This window comes from Apus apus, chromosome 5, assembly GCF_020740795.1.
Source record: "Apus apus isolate bApuApu2 chromosome 5, bApuApu2.pri.cur, whole genome shotgun sequence".
In the NCBI taxonomy this organism is placed as follows: domain Eukaryota; kingdom Metazoa; phylum Chordata; class Aves; order Apodiformes; family Apodidae; genus Apus; species Apus apus.
In genome coordinates, this window is record NC_067286.1 from 58,480,189 (window position 1) to 58,497,761 (window position 17,573).

The 17,573-nt window shown below is 43.4% G+C and overlaps 1 protein-coding gene across 1 annotated transcript; it reads right to left on the reverse strand.

The window, feature by feature from the left end:
* Positions 1-1,018: 1,018 nt before the first annotated feature.
* Positions 1,019-16,455, reverse strand: PPP1R36 (protein phosphatase 1 regulatory subunit 36). The gene is given in 12 exon segments (XM_051622039.1): positions 1,019-1,157; positions 1,159-1,259; positions 2,490-2,634; positions 2,714-2,827; positions 8,772-8,886; positions 9,697-9,803; positions 12,651-12,750; positions 14,052-14,117; positions 14,271-14,353; positions 14,355-14,381; positions 15,085-15,165; positions 16,358-16,455. Coding segments are annotated over 12 exon segments (1,176 nt in total).
* Positions 16,456-17,573: the final 1,118 nt, after the last annotated feature.

Here is a 17,573-nt window from a genome sequence, read left to right on the forward strand (position 1 = left end):
GTCTGTCTCAATAAGGCAGTGCAAGGCATCCCACATAAGTGATCTAGTCCCTGGACTACTGGTTACTCCAGAAAAAGTAAATTTCTCATCATAATTGTGCTGCAGAATTTCACCCTTTTCTCCAGCGTAGATACATTTTGCTGAAAAAGCTTCCAAACCAGCACTAAGGTGTCACATTTCTGCTCTTAATAATGATGAAAATATTACCTCTCTGTTTTTTTTCTGCTGTTTATTCATCCATTATTTTTTTAGTTTCTTCTTATTGGCTATGATAAAGTCAGAATTTCGTCCTAAATCTTCCTCCTAATGCTAATGATCAGATGTACAGATAGTCTTGTAGGTAAAATTATACCATTTCTTATCCTTAATTAATTTTGCTTCAAGATACTGACATCCCAACTGTGTATTTTCAGTTTGAACATCTAGGATCTGCTTTCCCAATCATATAAAATCAATTATGAATTTATATATAATTAAAAATATAAAATTATATCTATGACTTGGTAGATATTTAAATAACAGCATTTCTCTTTGCTATACTTCTTTCACAATGAGTCATAAATTAGAATAGCTGTATCTGAGACCAAAATGAGAGATTATGGAAATAAAAAAATGAAGTAAGCATAATATATGAAAGATGCCAGAGTAACTCCCTTTAAAAGAAATATTTCAGCATCTATAGTAAGTCATGTCTCCTGGTTGCTTTGCTAACCTTTTAGAAAAAGAAGGCTGACATTAAAATCAATAATCATATTCACCTGCAGGTGTCAAAGCACTTCCCAAAATAAGTCAGTAGAAGCATCTTCTCAGAAATGGTGCAATGAAGACATCAAGATGAAGGAAAAATGGTTAGTGACAGAACCAGGGGTTACAGCCCAGGTCTCCAGTCACCCAGTCGAGGCACTTGCATGCTAAACCCCCCACCTCTGACACATGAGCAAGGCTTCTTAAACTGCAATTTCAAAGTGATTTATTTAGCAAGGTGAAACCATGCCACTCAACAGAGATGGCACCTCTGCTAGGTGCTCTGATTACAGCCACCTTCTGCCACTGCTCGTGAGAGCACAGTGCTCTGACTGCTAAGCATGTTTTGGGGGCTTCTCAGAGATGGCAAACCAAGGTCATTTGTCTGGATGAAGAAACCACCTTCTTGCTTGCTCTTGTTCTTCTTCCTCCTCCTCCCTCATCCCATCAGGCATGTTCGTAGAAGATTTTAACTCACTAGAATGAGCTCCAGGGATGCCCACCCTGTTAGAAAACTGTTAATGAGCTTGACACAATGAAGTAAAGGAAAACAGGAGAAAAGGGGGCAGATTTGTAAGGTTTCCTAGGTAAACCAGTAAGCCACCTTGCTTCCTTTAGCAAAGAATATCTGCACTCCCCCAGGGAAAAACAAATAACCCTGCTCATTCCCTCAGCACCTTGCACACCAGGTCATGTTTCTGTCTGAAATGTACATGCACTCAACGTGAATTGCAGACATCCAAGTGAAGCTTGGGGCTCCCTGGAAATGTTGGCCCTATTACATACGAATTACATGACTCTCTGCAGAAGCTATAAAGCCCAGATGCTCAGGATGCACCCAACTTCCAAAGCATGCACCAAAAAAAAGCATATTTCACACTCTCAAGAAATACCAGCCTTGCTGGTTGTGTGCTGTAGCTATGTCCAAAGACTTTGCGTGAGATTGCCAGCAATCTGGAGAATCCAGACAAATTAAAGTAATTCCAAAATTCTAATTTCCAGGCAGAAAAATAAGACTTATGAAGGAAAGTCTTACAGGCAGCCTTACATACACTTCAATAGAGCAAAACTGATTTACAGTGCTCCTGTTTACATGAGATTTTACATTTAAAAGTACTGTCATGATACTGCTGTTAACCAGGGCTCGGTGGGAAATGGAATTCCTCTCATATGGTGTGCCCAGGCTTGAAAGATTTTGGTTTTATCATGAATCAGAAGAAAAGAGTCTATTTCTAGTACAATTAAAATCATATTTCAAAAGTACACTATAGTAACAAAATCACTTTTTCAGAAAAAGTACCTCAGTGATGCCTGATCAGAACCCTATTAAAAACTAAAAGTCAAGAAGAAATAAAAAATTGCCATTAATCATGAGAGGGGAAAAATAAACATCACATTTTGATTTTGAGAGGTTTTGATTAATTTCTGTTCAAATTTATGTTAGACCATACTTCTTTTCCACAGAAAACTTCTGAGTTTTAACAAAGCACTACGATGGACAGTAGGTTCTTTGCCATAGTCAACCACAAGTGCTACCTCTGCAAGTTTTGGCCTCTCTCAGGTGTATCAGGACCTACACTCCTGTTCCTCTCTAACTCCCTTGTAGACCAAATCTTCAGGCTCCTCTCCTGGTGAGGACGACTGTCTGAAATCCTTCCTTATGGCACTGCCACATCTATTTGTGCAGAGAAATAGCCCCTTACTTGGCAGTGAACAATTCAGAGAAGACCAGCAAGCTGTCACACCTGCGAGGATGAGGGTCTCTGCCCCAACAGTGTGGCTCTGGGGAGGTATTGAGCACTGTCTTTTGGTCAGGGCAGCAGCCTGCCGAGCACTGGTGAGTGCTGGTGAACCATGTTGTTCATGGAAGGGTGCTTGACATGGAGTTTTCTGGAAAGAAAACAAATGCAGGTGTCACCTTTGGACAGGACAGGTTCCCTAAGGACTCAGCAGTATGTCAAATGTGCACTTCAGACACAGCAATCACATTGTCTTTGCAGCAGCAGTCTGGACTCCTGCTTTCTGCAAGTCAACATTGTTCCTGTCTCTAAAGGCAGGACTCAACATGTTGGAGCAAAGAAGCCTGCCTAAATTGAACATTCAGATCCCCTTCTCACTGAGAAAAGGCTCAGGGTCCTACTGCATCCCAGAGTGCAGGTTGGCATGACTCCACTAAAATGCCAGCAACCACTTGGCATCAAAGTTTACCATTAGTGAGGATTTGAAAGGACTGGGTTTTTTAAGTTGTGCAGCCAGATGAGGCTAGAAACAGAGTTATCTCAACTCTGACCAATCTGGCTCAGCCTTGCTGCTAGAAACTAAGGAGATAGTCTGAGATCACCACCCAGTTTCCCTCAATAATCAATGGAAAGAGACTGATGGGGTGAGTCATTCTGTGGGGGTTCCTATCATACACATCTGTCTCAAGAGGCAATAACCCACCCTTTGGCTGAGCTTTTCTTCCTGCAGTGGCTGTCAAGGCAGCCGAAGGACATGAGCTGGCTGGGCAGCTACTGTCTGGGCAGCTGCAGGTAGACAAGGTGATCCCTACCCTGAATGACAGAATTATGATTACAGAAAATATTACTACTAAACATGAACTCATCACTTCCCACCTCTGCATATCAACTTGTTGATTAAAAAGCCACAATCTAGCTTTTTACTTCTATTTAACATCGGTGATCCCTGGCATAAGCTGAATCCCCCCCCCCCAGTAAATCTAATCCCTACTGAGACTGTTCTTGAAAAGACGGCATTGCTGGAACTGCTGTATGTCCTTGGAGTTGAATCCACACTTCCCCTTTTTACAAGGGAAGACTTCCCAATTTAGGAAGTACACAGTATGATTTGGAGCCAGCTGTTTTTTATTCATTTGCTGAAGCCCTGGTATATCATGAGCTTCATAAATGGCTGATGGAGGTGTATGTTGCACTCCAGAAGAACTTACTGGCATCTAGAAATGTTGCCAAGAGCAATGGAAATGAAAGAAGGCTGTGAAATTTCTTACCTACAGAGATGAAACCAAGAGGCAAATGATGAGAAGAAACCTATAGACCTATAGACCAGACTTCTCAGAGGGACCTCAGGCTGTGGTGGGAACTGCTTGGGGTCCAAGAGCTACAGAGAGACTGAAACTCCCTGGCTGAAGGCTCCAGGGAGAAAAGACTTGGGCTGAGGGGCAAAGAGATGGTATTTTACAGGGACACCTAGACCCTAGAGGTAACATTTTATTCTCCATGCTCTGCTCTATAAGTAAACTTCTGAGGGAATCAAAAAGAAAAGGAGCATTTGGATGTGCAAGGGAGGGATGTGTTCTGGGCTGACAGTCACACTCTCCATTTAACTTTGTGTCTTTCTTACCTCAAAGAAGCTCCCATCTTTCTGCAACAATGTTTGTTGTTTTTTTTTTTCCTAAGGCAGTGAACAAGAGCACAAAATTAATAGCAGCAGTCATCCCTTCAGTTTTCTGAATGAGAGCATTGAATATGACTCATGGGGCTATGCCAAGCTGGCATTTCACCAGGGCAATAAAGTTGTTGCTGGTAGATCCTCATTACTAGCATGCAGAGACCCACTGTCCAAGAGAAAGGCAGGGCTTCTGCATTGCCTCAGAAGGAGAAAATGCAAAATATTGTATGGCTCAGTTAATTAAACATGACAGAGAACAAAGCTGGATGAGCAAGCAAGGTTCTCCTGCTAAGCTACCTAGACTGAGCTCTCTGCGTGGGCCTCTCAAAAGTTCTCAGCGTTGATCTAACCCAGTTCCCAGTGAAGTCAATAAAAAACTCTTCCTGACATCACTGGAAGAGCAATGAGCAGAGTTACCAAGGGCACAGAGCCAGGCCAATGCTGAGACAATAAACTTGAAAACCAGAAGAGAGATGCCTGATGTATCTCCAAGAGGAAATTTAAAACATGCTCAAGAACAAAAAAAGGCCTTTGTTAAAGAAGCAGCAATTTGCCTGGTGAAAGCCTGAAAGATGCTCTCACCACCCACTTGAGCCCGGGGATTGTCAAACAAAGCCAAATGACTGTCCATTGTGGAAACAGCAATTAAAGCAGAGGGCGATGAACACATCCCAAGAGCCACTCTGTTCTCCTGGAGATGGCACAATTCACCCTCATGGAAATAAGAGCAACTTTTCCATGCTAGCCTCCCGATCCCCACAGATCTGGCTTGGTCCTGCCAGATGCACAGGAAAGCCTGTCTCTGCATCAACTCACCAACTCCTGACATGTTCCTTATCTTCCTGATAACACCAAGTGTTTCACACATCTAGGGTATCCCCAGCTGCCATCACTCCAGAAACATCAATGCAGAGCAGATCATAAAGATAACACCTTTCAGCCCTGTAGCGCTATTTACCATCTTCTGACTTCTGTTTATTGATTTTTTGATCAAGAGGACCATGTGTCTCCCTAGCTGGTTCCCACTAGCCATAATCCTGCTGACACTTCCCATATTGTGCAAGGGAAAAGAAGTTTGACTCTGCAAACACAGCAGGGCCACTTGCCAAAGGAGAACTCCCTGAACGACTCTGATGCTTTTGATTCCTTGTGAGTTCTGCTAAAGCACAGTATTCTGTCTTCAGAACACCAGAGTGGAGAAACCTAACGTGATCCCAGCTTCTTAAACCTCAATGTGAAACCCAGTTTCACCTTTTAACATTGCACAGCTCATGCAGTGTCTTAGAATTAGTCCCTAGTTTAGCAGAGAAACCTACATGGAGGCCAGCAAGAGAAAATAACACTAATAATTAGGGTGAAATAAGGCTAGGGGTCTCCACCCTTCTTTCTCTCAGTGCTTTCCTCCCTCAGGTGAGGTATTAAACTAAGAGACCTGCTTGAAGTAGTTTCCTAAAATAAGTTTTGAACTAGGAGGCACCTCCCATGTCTAGGACACAGTTGCTAATTACCTAGAAAAATACAGAAAGGGTCAGGAAAACAGCAAACTTGCAAGAAGATTCAGGACAGGACTTGTAAGAAACGTGAATGAGTGAGCAAAGAGCATCATGCCTTCTAGAAATACAGTAACACTGGTTTCTCAGAGCTGTCAGAGGGAGGGGATGAGCTCATGCATAAAAGAGGAGGACAGTACAGCCGAGGGCAGTGGGTGCAGTAAGCCTGGTGTTTGGATGCAAGGTGACAGTGGCTTCAGACATCTACAAGAACTACTGCTGTTCATAGGGGCACATGGGGCAGAAATGTTTCCTGTGCCATTTAGCAGCTCCTTCCCATGACTCTTAATTGCCCAGGGATCCATCCAGCTCCAAGGATCAGTAAGGGCTGGCTCAACTGTGTTTGCAGCATTGATGCATGCAGCTCTGGGAACATGCTGTATTTTTCCTATTATGACAAACGCCCATAAGGAAACTGGCACCACAAAAAGGTTGCACAACCCCCATCAACTTAAAAGGAGAAAGCCAGACACACCTATTCCTTCCTCAGCGTTGGAGGCACAAAAGGACTAATGCACAAATAACAGGTCTGGAGGAACTCTCGCAAATCCCAGTCTGGGATACTATCAAGATAGGATTTTAAACCTGCATTTTACAAATTATGTAAATTGTTAAGATGAAGATGTTCTCCACCTAAGCTTCCCTTTTTAAGTTTTCAGAGAAAACCTTTACATAAAAAAAAACAACTAATCATTTCATATGAACACACAGACACTTGGCAGATCTGGGAGGGAAAGCAGTCTACCAACATGGTATAAGATTTCTTTACAATGTTGCTATGGTGACTTAGAGGGAAAAGGAAGAGTTTCAACACCAGCATGAACCCATAGTTGTGTTATAAGAAAATAGAGTAAAGCTGGGGGTGGTACATTATCAATAGCTTCTCAGCTTTTTATTCTAAACATTTTTCAGGTTAAAAACCATCATCAGAAGTAACCCTCATTAGTTTTCATTCGATGAAGGATCTTTCCCATCCAAAAATGTGTGTGCAAAAAAAATCCTAACCTTCTCTAATAATTAAGAATGTTAATCAGTTCTGTCCCTTAGCTCTTGTTTTTGGCAGTTCATATAATGGTCTGGGAGGATCCAGATAACATTTAAGGCAACACTGACTCAGCCTGGAAAAGATTTTATTGATGTAAATGCAGTATGGTATGGGAAGTGCCTTATATTGTAACACGCTCAGCATTAGCCTGACTTCGAAGCCACCACCACCCTGCCATGAGTAACTTGGTGAGGTGTCTCTTCACACAGCACCTTACACCATGAAGGCTTTAAGACACAGCTCTTGTCTAGCCTTGGTGTTTTCACAGCCTGGACGCTGACATCCCAATCCCCTGCCGGCCTCCAACCCCCACTGTGATGGAAATATTAAAGAACATGGTTTCTTTTTTCAGCTCTATGCTCACCCTCCCATGCTGCTGGGTTTTTTTGTCACTAGACCTCTTCCTTGCCTCAGCCCTGCACATTCCCATCCACCAGACAATACAGGTGAGTGAAGAGGCAGCAGAACTACCCAGCTGGGTATAGGACAGGCTGTTTTATCCAGATGCATCCAGTTCTTGGATTCTAATTACTTTGTGCAATGGGTTCCTCCAACTGAGTCTTGTAAGTGCGGGCATTAGGGCCACCCAACAGAAAGAACGAAATGCTGTCATGACCCTCCCTGTCCAAGCAGCAAGAGGGTTAAGAGGATGTCTCTGCTCAGCAGGAATCTGGGAGCAGGGATTTGGCAAAGCAGGCTGCTCCCAGGAGTGCCTGCTGAAATGCCAACGTTCCAGATGCAGAGGGAACACATTCTATTTTTAATTCTCAGGGTGCAGCACCTTGTGGAATGGGGCACACTGAAATGAAAGCCCTGTGGCACAGGAGTTTCAGCTCCCCTTTGATTCAGTCATTTCTCAGGTTACCTTCTCCGCTTGATCGGAAGGAATCCCAGGTTCCCGCACCCCATCCAGGAGCAAGGCTGCCCAGAGCCATATTCCAGGAAGACAGGTGAATGTTTGTGACTCCTCTGAGGACTGGCAGCAGTTTCACACCATCTAGCTGGAAAAATTTGCATGAAAAGGCTCTGAGAAGGACTGGGGTGCTGGGTGGGGACTGCCAGCTCCTCTCTACTGCCAGGGAAAGGAAACATTGTGCAGGAACACACATGGCTGAGGAAAGAGTTCCTAACACCAGCATGGTGTGTGACCTCTGTCACTACATTCTCCTTCCACTAACCATTTTTTGTAGAGCTTAGTTGCCAGCCAGTGTTAAACCACATCATCTTCATCTCCTGTTAAAACTCCCCTTTCTTTATCTTCATCAGTTTCTTGCCTTTGAAATACCTTCCCATCCACTCCCGCCTTCTTCAGTTTCTTTTAAAATTCCCAATATGGGTTTCTCTCCCCTTTCAGTTCATCACTGGGACTGTCACATCTAAAGAGCAGGCGGTCTCCACCACTCTGAAGAAGCCACGCACCATATTCTCTTCTCAGAGATAGGAGTCCTACTCTTCCAGTGCCCAAAGCACAGCCTCTGATTGTCTCTACTCCCTTCACTTGCTGCCCTTAAGGTCTCCTTCACTTGCCAGACTAGTTGTACGCTATGTCAGGCTTGGCATAAGAGGAATTTTATGCAGGGATCAGTGGGAACCATCAGGTACATAACAATTTGCTTTCAATATTCAGTAAGTGGAAGCGGCAGAGGTAAGATCCAGAGCCTGCATTGCTTTTTGCCCTTCTGAATTTCATGTGGAACCCATCAAAGTTTCCTGTTCTGTGTATCTAGCAAGGCTTCCGCATACCAGGGCTAGAGCTTTCCAGTCTGGTATCCAGAGCTCTGCTGCAACTTGTTGTGGCCAGATCAGTTGGCAGCAGCTCACCAGAAACACTCATGGAGTTAGTCAACAGGTAGTTCTGCAGGAGACACTCCTCTGTCTCATGGTCCTTCATCCCTCTGTGACTCCTTGGCTCACAAGACATTTATTGTCTTGGGCATTCACTGATGCCACTCAACAGGGGCCTGGGCTGCTGTGGTTCTTGACAAAGTGAGGGCCCCCAGAAAGGAAGGCTTTCCTTGGCTTACTTTCCACCAAGCACATGATGCTGTTGTGCCAGACCTCCTTGGAGGATAAGTCTACAGTACACCTTGGCAGGGTGAATCCTGGACACCACTGCCTTTGCCAGGCACATCAACCAACCTGCCCAGTGTGTGACCCCCTGTCAGGGGACCCCTCTGCAGCACAGCTGGGCTCAGATGCTTCCAGCACAGCTTGGCAATGCTGGTGGGGCCACAGAGCCTGGGAATTGAGCCCAGACAGTCTCTCTCGCCCCACACAGCTTTACAAGCTCCATGCCCACAGCATGTCAGGTTGCTGTCTTTGATCCTGCACAGCTTATGAACCCTTTTTGCAGCCTGCATAAAAGTCCTGGAGGTTCATGTAGATATCTGCAGGGCCTGTCTCTGGCCAGCCTGGAGCGGTGGGCCTGGCTCCCTCACAGACAGCACTTACTTCTTCTCTTCAAAAAGGCACATGAAGCGCTTTCGGGGCTGCCTCCAAACAGGAATGGCTGACAGCACAAGCCTGTATTTTAAACCAATTCAGATCAAACACTAAGGAAATGCCAAACCAAAGAGCTTTCTGTTTCCTCTTCTTCCCCTGTAATCCACCCGACTGTCTCCCGGTGCCTGGGAGCACTGCTGGCCTGAAAGTCACCAGCCTCCTTTCACACTCAGGAGAGCTGGGGGTTTTTTTATCTCTCCTATCCCTGACAGCCTCCAGCTCTAAAGCTTCCTACACAACCCACTTTTAATAAATTAGGACAATTGCTCTGGGCTTCTTGAGGATAATTGCTAATAAAATTCAGCAGATTTTCCTCAAAAGACATGAAAGGGCTGGAAGCAGAAAGAAACAGAAACTAAAGGGGAAGGAAAATGCAGGACAGAAATAATAGCCCTTCTTCTATTCATGTCTCATCCACCACTGCTGGGTTTTTGTTCTTAGAGTCACATATTTCCGAGGTGAATACTCCCAAGCTGTCTCTGGTGGGGAAATGCCTCATGACCTCTGCTTTGGAAAACTGTTTGGTTGTTTTTGAAGTTAGTTGCAAGATCTTCCTGAAACCAGAAAAAGCCAGGAAAGCCTTAGGCTCGGATTTACAAAGAATCAGCACAGCATCAGCAACAAAGTCATAAGAAGACAAAGATATCCATATTCATCCTGACATTCTCTGATAGGAACCCCTTCCAATACTTTATTTTCCAAAGAAAGTTTAATGTTCAGAAGCAATGACTTCTAAAGCCAGGATGATCTTAGATGTTCTCTTGAGGCACTGCAGACACTGACACTCCAATATGGTCTAGGTTCAAAACAGCTGAGGAGCTATTCAGACCATCAGACCCAGCTCCCTGTGGACAAGAATAGTTCCAACAGATGAGTTAGGCATCTCTCATAAGCAGCCCAAATGGCAGGAACCCCAAAAAGCACCAATTCTGAGCAGGAATAACCAGCATTGTTTTCTGTGTCACTAGGTTATCACACAGGGTCTACAAGAAGAGCAGCACAAAGACTGCAAAGCCATTGGATGGGTCTGTAATATAAGAACATCAGGCTGATAAAGGACTAGGCAGGTCACCAAGCCCAGTCTCCAAATAATGTGTCTCTCAGGTTAACTGGGAGCAAATAATCGGTGTCACTAATGAGACACATGAAATGATACCAGCATGCCTTGCCTTCAGTCTGTCTCTACTTGTGGCATGTAGCCAGTACTACATAGGAAAGAAAAAAGCCTCTGAAAATAAATTACATCTTGGAGGAAGGGGGAGGAAGTTTTCTTCCTAAGCAGGCCACTAGCAACAGCCCTGAGAATGGGATTTATGTGGCATAGATACAGGGAAAAAAAAAAAAAAAAAAGTCTATGCAATCTTTCACATTCTTTCAAACACATCAGCATATCACAAACACAAGGATTCTTATCACAAGTGTAATTTTATGTCATTATGATTCTATGACGTAGTTATAAAAGCCCTTTCCCAAGATCACAGAGCTCCACCTTCAGAAAAAAAGTAATTTTCTTGCCTGCCCCCACTACCTCATCTTGGAAGACCATTCCAGAACTTAACTCCACAGGAGGAAACAGACAGTCCTTGCTACGTTTGGTTTGAAATACAGTACGTACCAAAACCTGAATTAAATCAGGTGGTTAACGGGAAATAAGAAATCTTGAGCAAGAAAAGAAGGTACAGTGTTACAAAGCTCTTCATACTGTGATTAATACGTATCTCTCTGCTCCTCCATGTCAGCTAGACATTGGTATAGATTAAGGATTAACTTCAACATTAAGGAGGACCTAAAATTGCCTTTTGTAATTTTATTTTCCTTTCCCATGTTTCTACTCCAGTAGATCAATACCCAGACTTCCTGCTTCTGCACAGTGTCTCTTTAAGCTTTTCTGATGTTACACAACATGCAGCTAATTCTGACAAGGAAGCCACTTATCTTCAGGGGAGGTAATGAATATAAATAAAACAGTATTGTAGAATATTCCTTTGGGCAATGGCACGTCAGTGTATATTTCCTACCACTAGGCAGGAGTCACTTTGGGAGGACTGCATGACAGAACACAATGAAATGTCTCTCCTGGCAGGGTTTATCCAGGGCTCTAACCAGAGCACCCTCGATCCAGTAAAGATAACCCTATGTTGCAAGAGGTCCAAACTCCTCTTTGATTCAGTCTGTTTCTGTATTTGCCACACTAGTAGATGATATGAGACATTTTGAGATGTAATAGCCCACTGAGTGGTTTCCTTGTCCTTTACCAGCCAGAAGAGAGGGGATAATTTTGTCAATTGCAGCCAAGAGCAGCTCAATTGAATCCACAACCACTCTGTATTAAACTATACTTACGGTTTTATTTATCCTTGCAAAATGAAAGAAAAACCTGCCAATCTATGGATGTAGAACAAATCAATTCCCTAAGACCAGCAATCCTCCAACTGTCTTTTCTTTAATCCAGATAAATAACCACTTCTCTGTGTCAAGGCTTTATGAAGGATGCATTCATTAGATGTTTTAAGAAAATGGTTAATCAATTCTCAGAGACTATTACAGACTCCAGAAAATCACTGAAGCTTCTTACCATCCCAGTTTGTAACTCTGTAATGTTTTCTCCTAAGGCATATAACCCTCTAACACAGCAGCTGCTAAACTATTCTGCTGGCATCCCCACTTCCACTCTGCAAGGCAGCAAGTGTGGTCACACACCCTTACTTGGGAACTGCTTTCCTAGCATATATTCCTCATGTTGTAACATGTTTCTAGCACCTAAGAGTCATCTTAACCTGCTTTGCAAAGTATTTAGAAATGAAGTCTTAAAGCAATGTCACCCACAGCACAAATTAACACCCAGCACTCAGTTGCAACTATTTGGTCCACTGTATTGCAAGCAGAAATGACTGGATGCTAATGTTATTGCTGGGAAATGGCATTAAGGGATAGTAATTCCATCCAGGGCACTCACATAGATTCAATGTCAGTGGCAGTAGTAATGATTTATTCAAATTGCAGCATTACCTTGAGGAGCCAAATTATTTGGTGACCCCATTGCAGCAGGACTGGATCTTGAAAGGGAGATGCTGTTGCCATGCCACGTACACAGCAGTGCGAGCTACTCAGGGCAAGGCTGGGGCAAGGCAGGGTTCAAACCCTCCCAGAAAAGCTGTCCCTCTACATAGTCAGAGGAGCCTGTGGCCTGGAGAGCACAGAGGACAAGGGGATAGGAGACATAAACAGTGCGACCAAGGGGATTTTCTCCTTGGTGTTCCATGTATAGACTGGGCCAGTATAGCAAGCACTCCTTGCTCATATACAGAATCCCACTGATTCTGACACAAAAGACTGCTCTGTGATTCCAGATGTGCTGGAGCAAGCTCTGTGTACTTACACACCTAAAGTCTTGTACTCACAAGACCAAGGATCTGCATTTCTTTTCGAGGGCAATTTTTTCCGGGTCAAATGATAGACAGCAGAGCAGGGCCATGAGGAATTTATCTAGTTTCTCATTCCAAGAAAGGTCACTGTGATTATGTAAACACCTCCAGAAGTGGTGCTGGTCTCTGCTCGAGGGCCTGCACTACACCAAATATTAGCTGTATCATAGAATCATAGGTTAAGGTGGAAGAGGCCTTGAAGATCATCAGGTTCCAACCTCCCTGCCATGAGCAGGGACACCTCACACTAGACCAGGCTGCACAAGCCCCATCCAACCTGGCCTTGAACACCTCCAGGGAAGGGCTTCCACAACCTACCTGGACATCCTATTCCAGTGCCTTACTACCCTCATGGTGAAGAATTTCTTCCTGATGTCTAACTTAAATCTACCCTCTTTCAGTTTAAAACCATTACCCCTTGTCCTGTCACTGCCCTCTCTGGTGAAAAGCCCCTCCCCAGCTTTCCTGTAGCCCCTTCAGGCACTGGAAGGTGCTATAAGGTCTCCCTGGAGCCTTCTCTTCTCCAGGCTGAACACCTCAACTCTCTCAGCCTGTCTTTGTAGGAGAGGTGCTCCAGCCCTCTGCTATGCTATGGGGTTGAGGCCTATTCATAGAAACCCCTCTCTGCCTCACCCTAAGACTTTGAAGGCTTTTAGACAATTACTGATCATCTCCAATAAACATGTGGAGTGGATTGAATTGGATATTACCAGACATACTTCCAGGAAGCATGTTTTCTGCACTGATCATGGTGGAAGGGTGGCATCCACATTCAAAGGAAAAGGGGGACAACTTGGACACCTCTCCCCTTCTGAAAGGCCAGTATGGCTAAGGCTCAACAAGGTCTGCAGGTACTTCCCTAAGTCAAAGACAATGCAGCTACTGAATGGCCCTGGTGATCTCAGGGATATGCCTCTGAGATATAATGCTCCTCCTGCTGCCTCCTTGCTTTTAGCCTATGGAGCAGTAACACTGATAAGTGACAGCAGCAAATAAAGAGCCCTGTGGCTCTGACAGGAGCAGCAGCAACCCAGGAAGGCAGCCCAGATTCCCAGTCACATCAGCAGTCAGTGCACACAGTGTTGTGGGTGCGCTGGCTAACGTGGAATGTAACTCAGAGTAAAATGGACAACAATCTTCAGATATTTAGGCCCAGGTTCTTGCCTTCCTTTAGGTAACAAAGTGGAAGGCTTTCAAAGAGCTGATATGCCTTGGCAAATGTTGACAATGACATGCATTTGGTGTTGCTTCCCACCGAGCCTCACAGAGGAGAGAGTTTAAACCTCTGATATTCACATGCTACTTCTCATTCAGCCTGGTCCCTCCACTACCAGCTACACACACATCATTCTTGAAGCAAGCTCTAAATGACACACCTCATAACCACTGCAAATGATAGCGTGTGATGTGACTCATTTGCTTCTTTCAAAAGGAAAGCAGCACCTGAAGATACACAGAGGAAAAAAAACCACAACAATATTTCCTAAAAAAAAAAAAAAAAAAAAAAAAAAAAAAAAAAAGCCAGAGTGAGTAGAAAAAGCATTCTAACTTGTATGGGCAAAGCCTTGCTGATATGAAATACCAGCAATTACTCACATTTGACTTCATCCAACATCACATCTTTATGATGTACCCACTTTGACAGACTATGCAATTTTCCTTCTGTGTCAGCCAGCCTGCATTGCATTGCAATCATCTTGGAAGATGCTAGTGGTTGACCAGTACATAACATTTAAGGACACAGTGTTAATTCCAGTCAGAGAATATTAAGATTATCTACCTGGTACCTACCGTCTTCATTGCACTTAGTTTCAAAGAAACAGGCAGTGAAATGTGTTTGGCAGGTATCCTGAGCTAACTTTCAACCATTACAACCACAAAACAGGCTTGGGATGTTGAGAAAAATAGGACATTTCACCTCTAAGGTTGCGTCTGAAGTTGTTCTTTTAGTTGCTAATATAATAAAATGTGACTATATTATTTAGATCAAAGAGGTTTTAAGTAATGGATGAAAGTCAGCTATCCCATGTTGTGAATTTATAAAATTAATAACAATAATAATAATAATACTTTAATCTTTGAAGCGCCTTACACAGATGAATTAATTACCTCACAATACACTTTAGGGTAGATGAGAATTATTACCTCATTCTGAGCAATCTGGAAACAGCAGCAAAGATGCTGAATGACTTTACCAAAGTCATACCAGGCTAGCTCCTGAGCTAGCATTCAACACCAGGCATGTCTGGTTCTGTTTTTATGTTCAGACCACTCATCCACCCTGTTGAAATGACAGCTGCCTTCCTGCTTCACGTGTGCTGTTCAGACACGATCCTCAGACAATGGGTGAAAATATTCCCACCCAAATTATCTTGTTTATTTTTGAGCTAGGCTAGCTGAATCGAAGTACCTCTTTAACGTCCTGACACGCATTTCCTGCAAGAGAATATTTTTAACTTCCTTTAGGTTTTTCTCAGCTGCTGGATTGGAGCTGAAATACGGAGTCTGAGTGTGAATGAGTATGAATTTAAGTTACCAGCAGCAGTACAAAGAGGCCAACACCCCATGATACAAAGGCATATCTATTTTGGCCTCTAACACACTAAGAAAACATCTGGGTTGTGGTAAGGCCCAGAGACACTGCTTTCAAAAACACAGCAGCAAAGAGTAAAAGGGCTTCCCTGGGTCTTCCTGCTCTGTCTTCTGCCACCATTTGCACTGCTCCATGTAAACCCTTCAAGCAATTGGTGTCTCAAGTGGCTATAGGAAGGTTTTAAATGTCAGGTGCTCAGTTCCAGACCTTTTCTTTGGAATTGCTGAGGGCAGAGACAAGCAGAGGTCACCGAGGAGCTCACTCCTCTCCCTGGAGCAGCGTTCCCAAACCCAGCAGAGTAGTAGGCTGGAGCTGCTGAGACACAGACCAGGAAAAGCACCTGCAGTTGTTGTGTGGCCAGGGGAGAGATGAGCAGCCTAGCTCTACTGTGACAAAGGCTTGGAAAATGTCTGGCAGGGCAGGAGGCAGAATATGATGGACCCACTGCTGCCACACTCCACCATGCCCCCTACCCTGCACTGGAGGAGAGAGCAGAGGGATTGAGTTTGGGTGTTGGGCTTTTTTGCCCCAATAGTTTAAAGTCTTAATCCACAACTGCTGCAGAAATTCAAAGCACAGCTACGTGCACTTTGTCCCACACAGAGTTGTAGTTTCCCTAAAGGTTTGCAGTCCTCCAGTGCTCAGCATTGCACAGGGGTCATGTGTAACACCAGCAACAGAGGACATCAGTCTGTGGACACCCACACAGACACCTGGGGTGGCTTTTGGACCTAGAGTCCCACACTGCTACTCCAGTGCATGGGGCACATTTCTGACACACAGCAGGACCTGCCACACAGACCCTCTCTGTATTGGGTCCATCTTGAGAGCAGTGTGGAGTATATGCATACTTCTGATTTTCTCCATTAATATGATGGGATAAATGCCTCAGAGCAACAGTTAAGGAGCTTCAGGCTAAATAAAACATAAAATAAATAAATAAATAAATAAATAATTTTTTAAAAAAAAGGAAGAACGAAATTTTCCTGCAGTTGATGTTTAGGCAAAACAATATTAGACTCTACCTTAGTTGCAACTGCTGCATCTAGGCCTACAAATCTGCATAACTTGAAATTAAACATTCTTTTACTTTGCAAATTCAAGTGTGTTAGTATCATCTTTCCAGTACCACGTGCCTGGAGTTACTTTTATCATCTGCAAGAAATCAGCATACGGAGTACGAGTCATACATCTATGCTCAAGGTCTCAGCCCAACAAAATATTTATAAAGCAAGCACTGCACATATGGGCCACTTGCTGGCTTTCTTCTGTCTGTGTTTCACCCAAATGTTGTTTGTGTGTGAGTTATTTGAACATAAGTTCTCTGAGATTAAAGGTTGCCAGGATAAGAAAGAAATATATATATCTGTCCTTTTTTATGTCTTTCCATTTATGAATAAGTGACTGAAAGTTTGCTAAGGAACATCAGTTCTTTGATTGCCAGTGAATCAATAAAGACTGAGAAATCAAATGGAGCCATGCATTAAAGAACACATTGATTTATTTGTTGGGTTTTTTAAAATAATATTTATGTAACTGTAGAGACTAAGTATCAGGAGAAAGGAAGCCTTTGTTTAAAAATGGAGTGTGTTATGCATTTTCTTGATACTCTGAGAACTTTCAGTAAACATAACAGACCCTTCAGGGGACACTGGACAAAACTAGTAGTAGCAGCATTCTACAGCATCTATAATTTTTTTTTTTAAGTCCATATATAAAAAAAATATCCCCTGGAAATAAGTAAGATCTATTAGTCCTTTCTTAATTAACGAGAGATTTGCAAGCCCTTAAGTATTATTTGCAGGTCATCTTTAAAGCAAAATTACTCTTATTGCTGAAATTCTGCCTACAAATTTAAACCAAGTGAAACTTTCAGGTTTTCTGTGACTTTTTGCCAGGTACCATTTAGCCAGTCAGCCAGAAGGCTCTCACAAGTTCTTGCTCAATCTGGTTTGGCAGGAGAGTGCTGGATATGGGACACCAGAATAATTTCATGTCAGCAGCCAGCAGCCCATGCCACGATTAGACCACAGAGATGAATATTAGGAAACCATGTCTCTAATCCTTTGACAAAAAGTGGTTATTTCAACTTGTCTGTCCTAGTCTTCAGTTCCAGCTTTCTAATACTGGTTTACAACTCTTAGAAGAAAAAGGTCATGCAAATGCTATGCCTTTATATTACACACAAGGGATTATGAACCATGAAAGCAAAATAGAAAAGGTGGCATTCCAGCAGAGCAAGGCCTGCCAGCACATCAAAATAAGGAGAAAATACCACTCCTGTGCCTTCAAAATACATCTCAGCT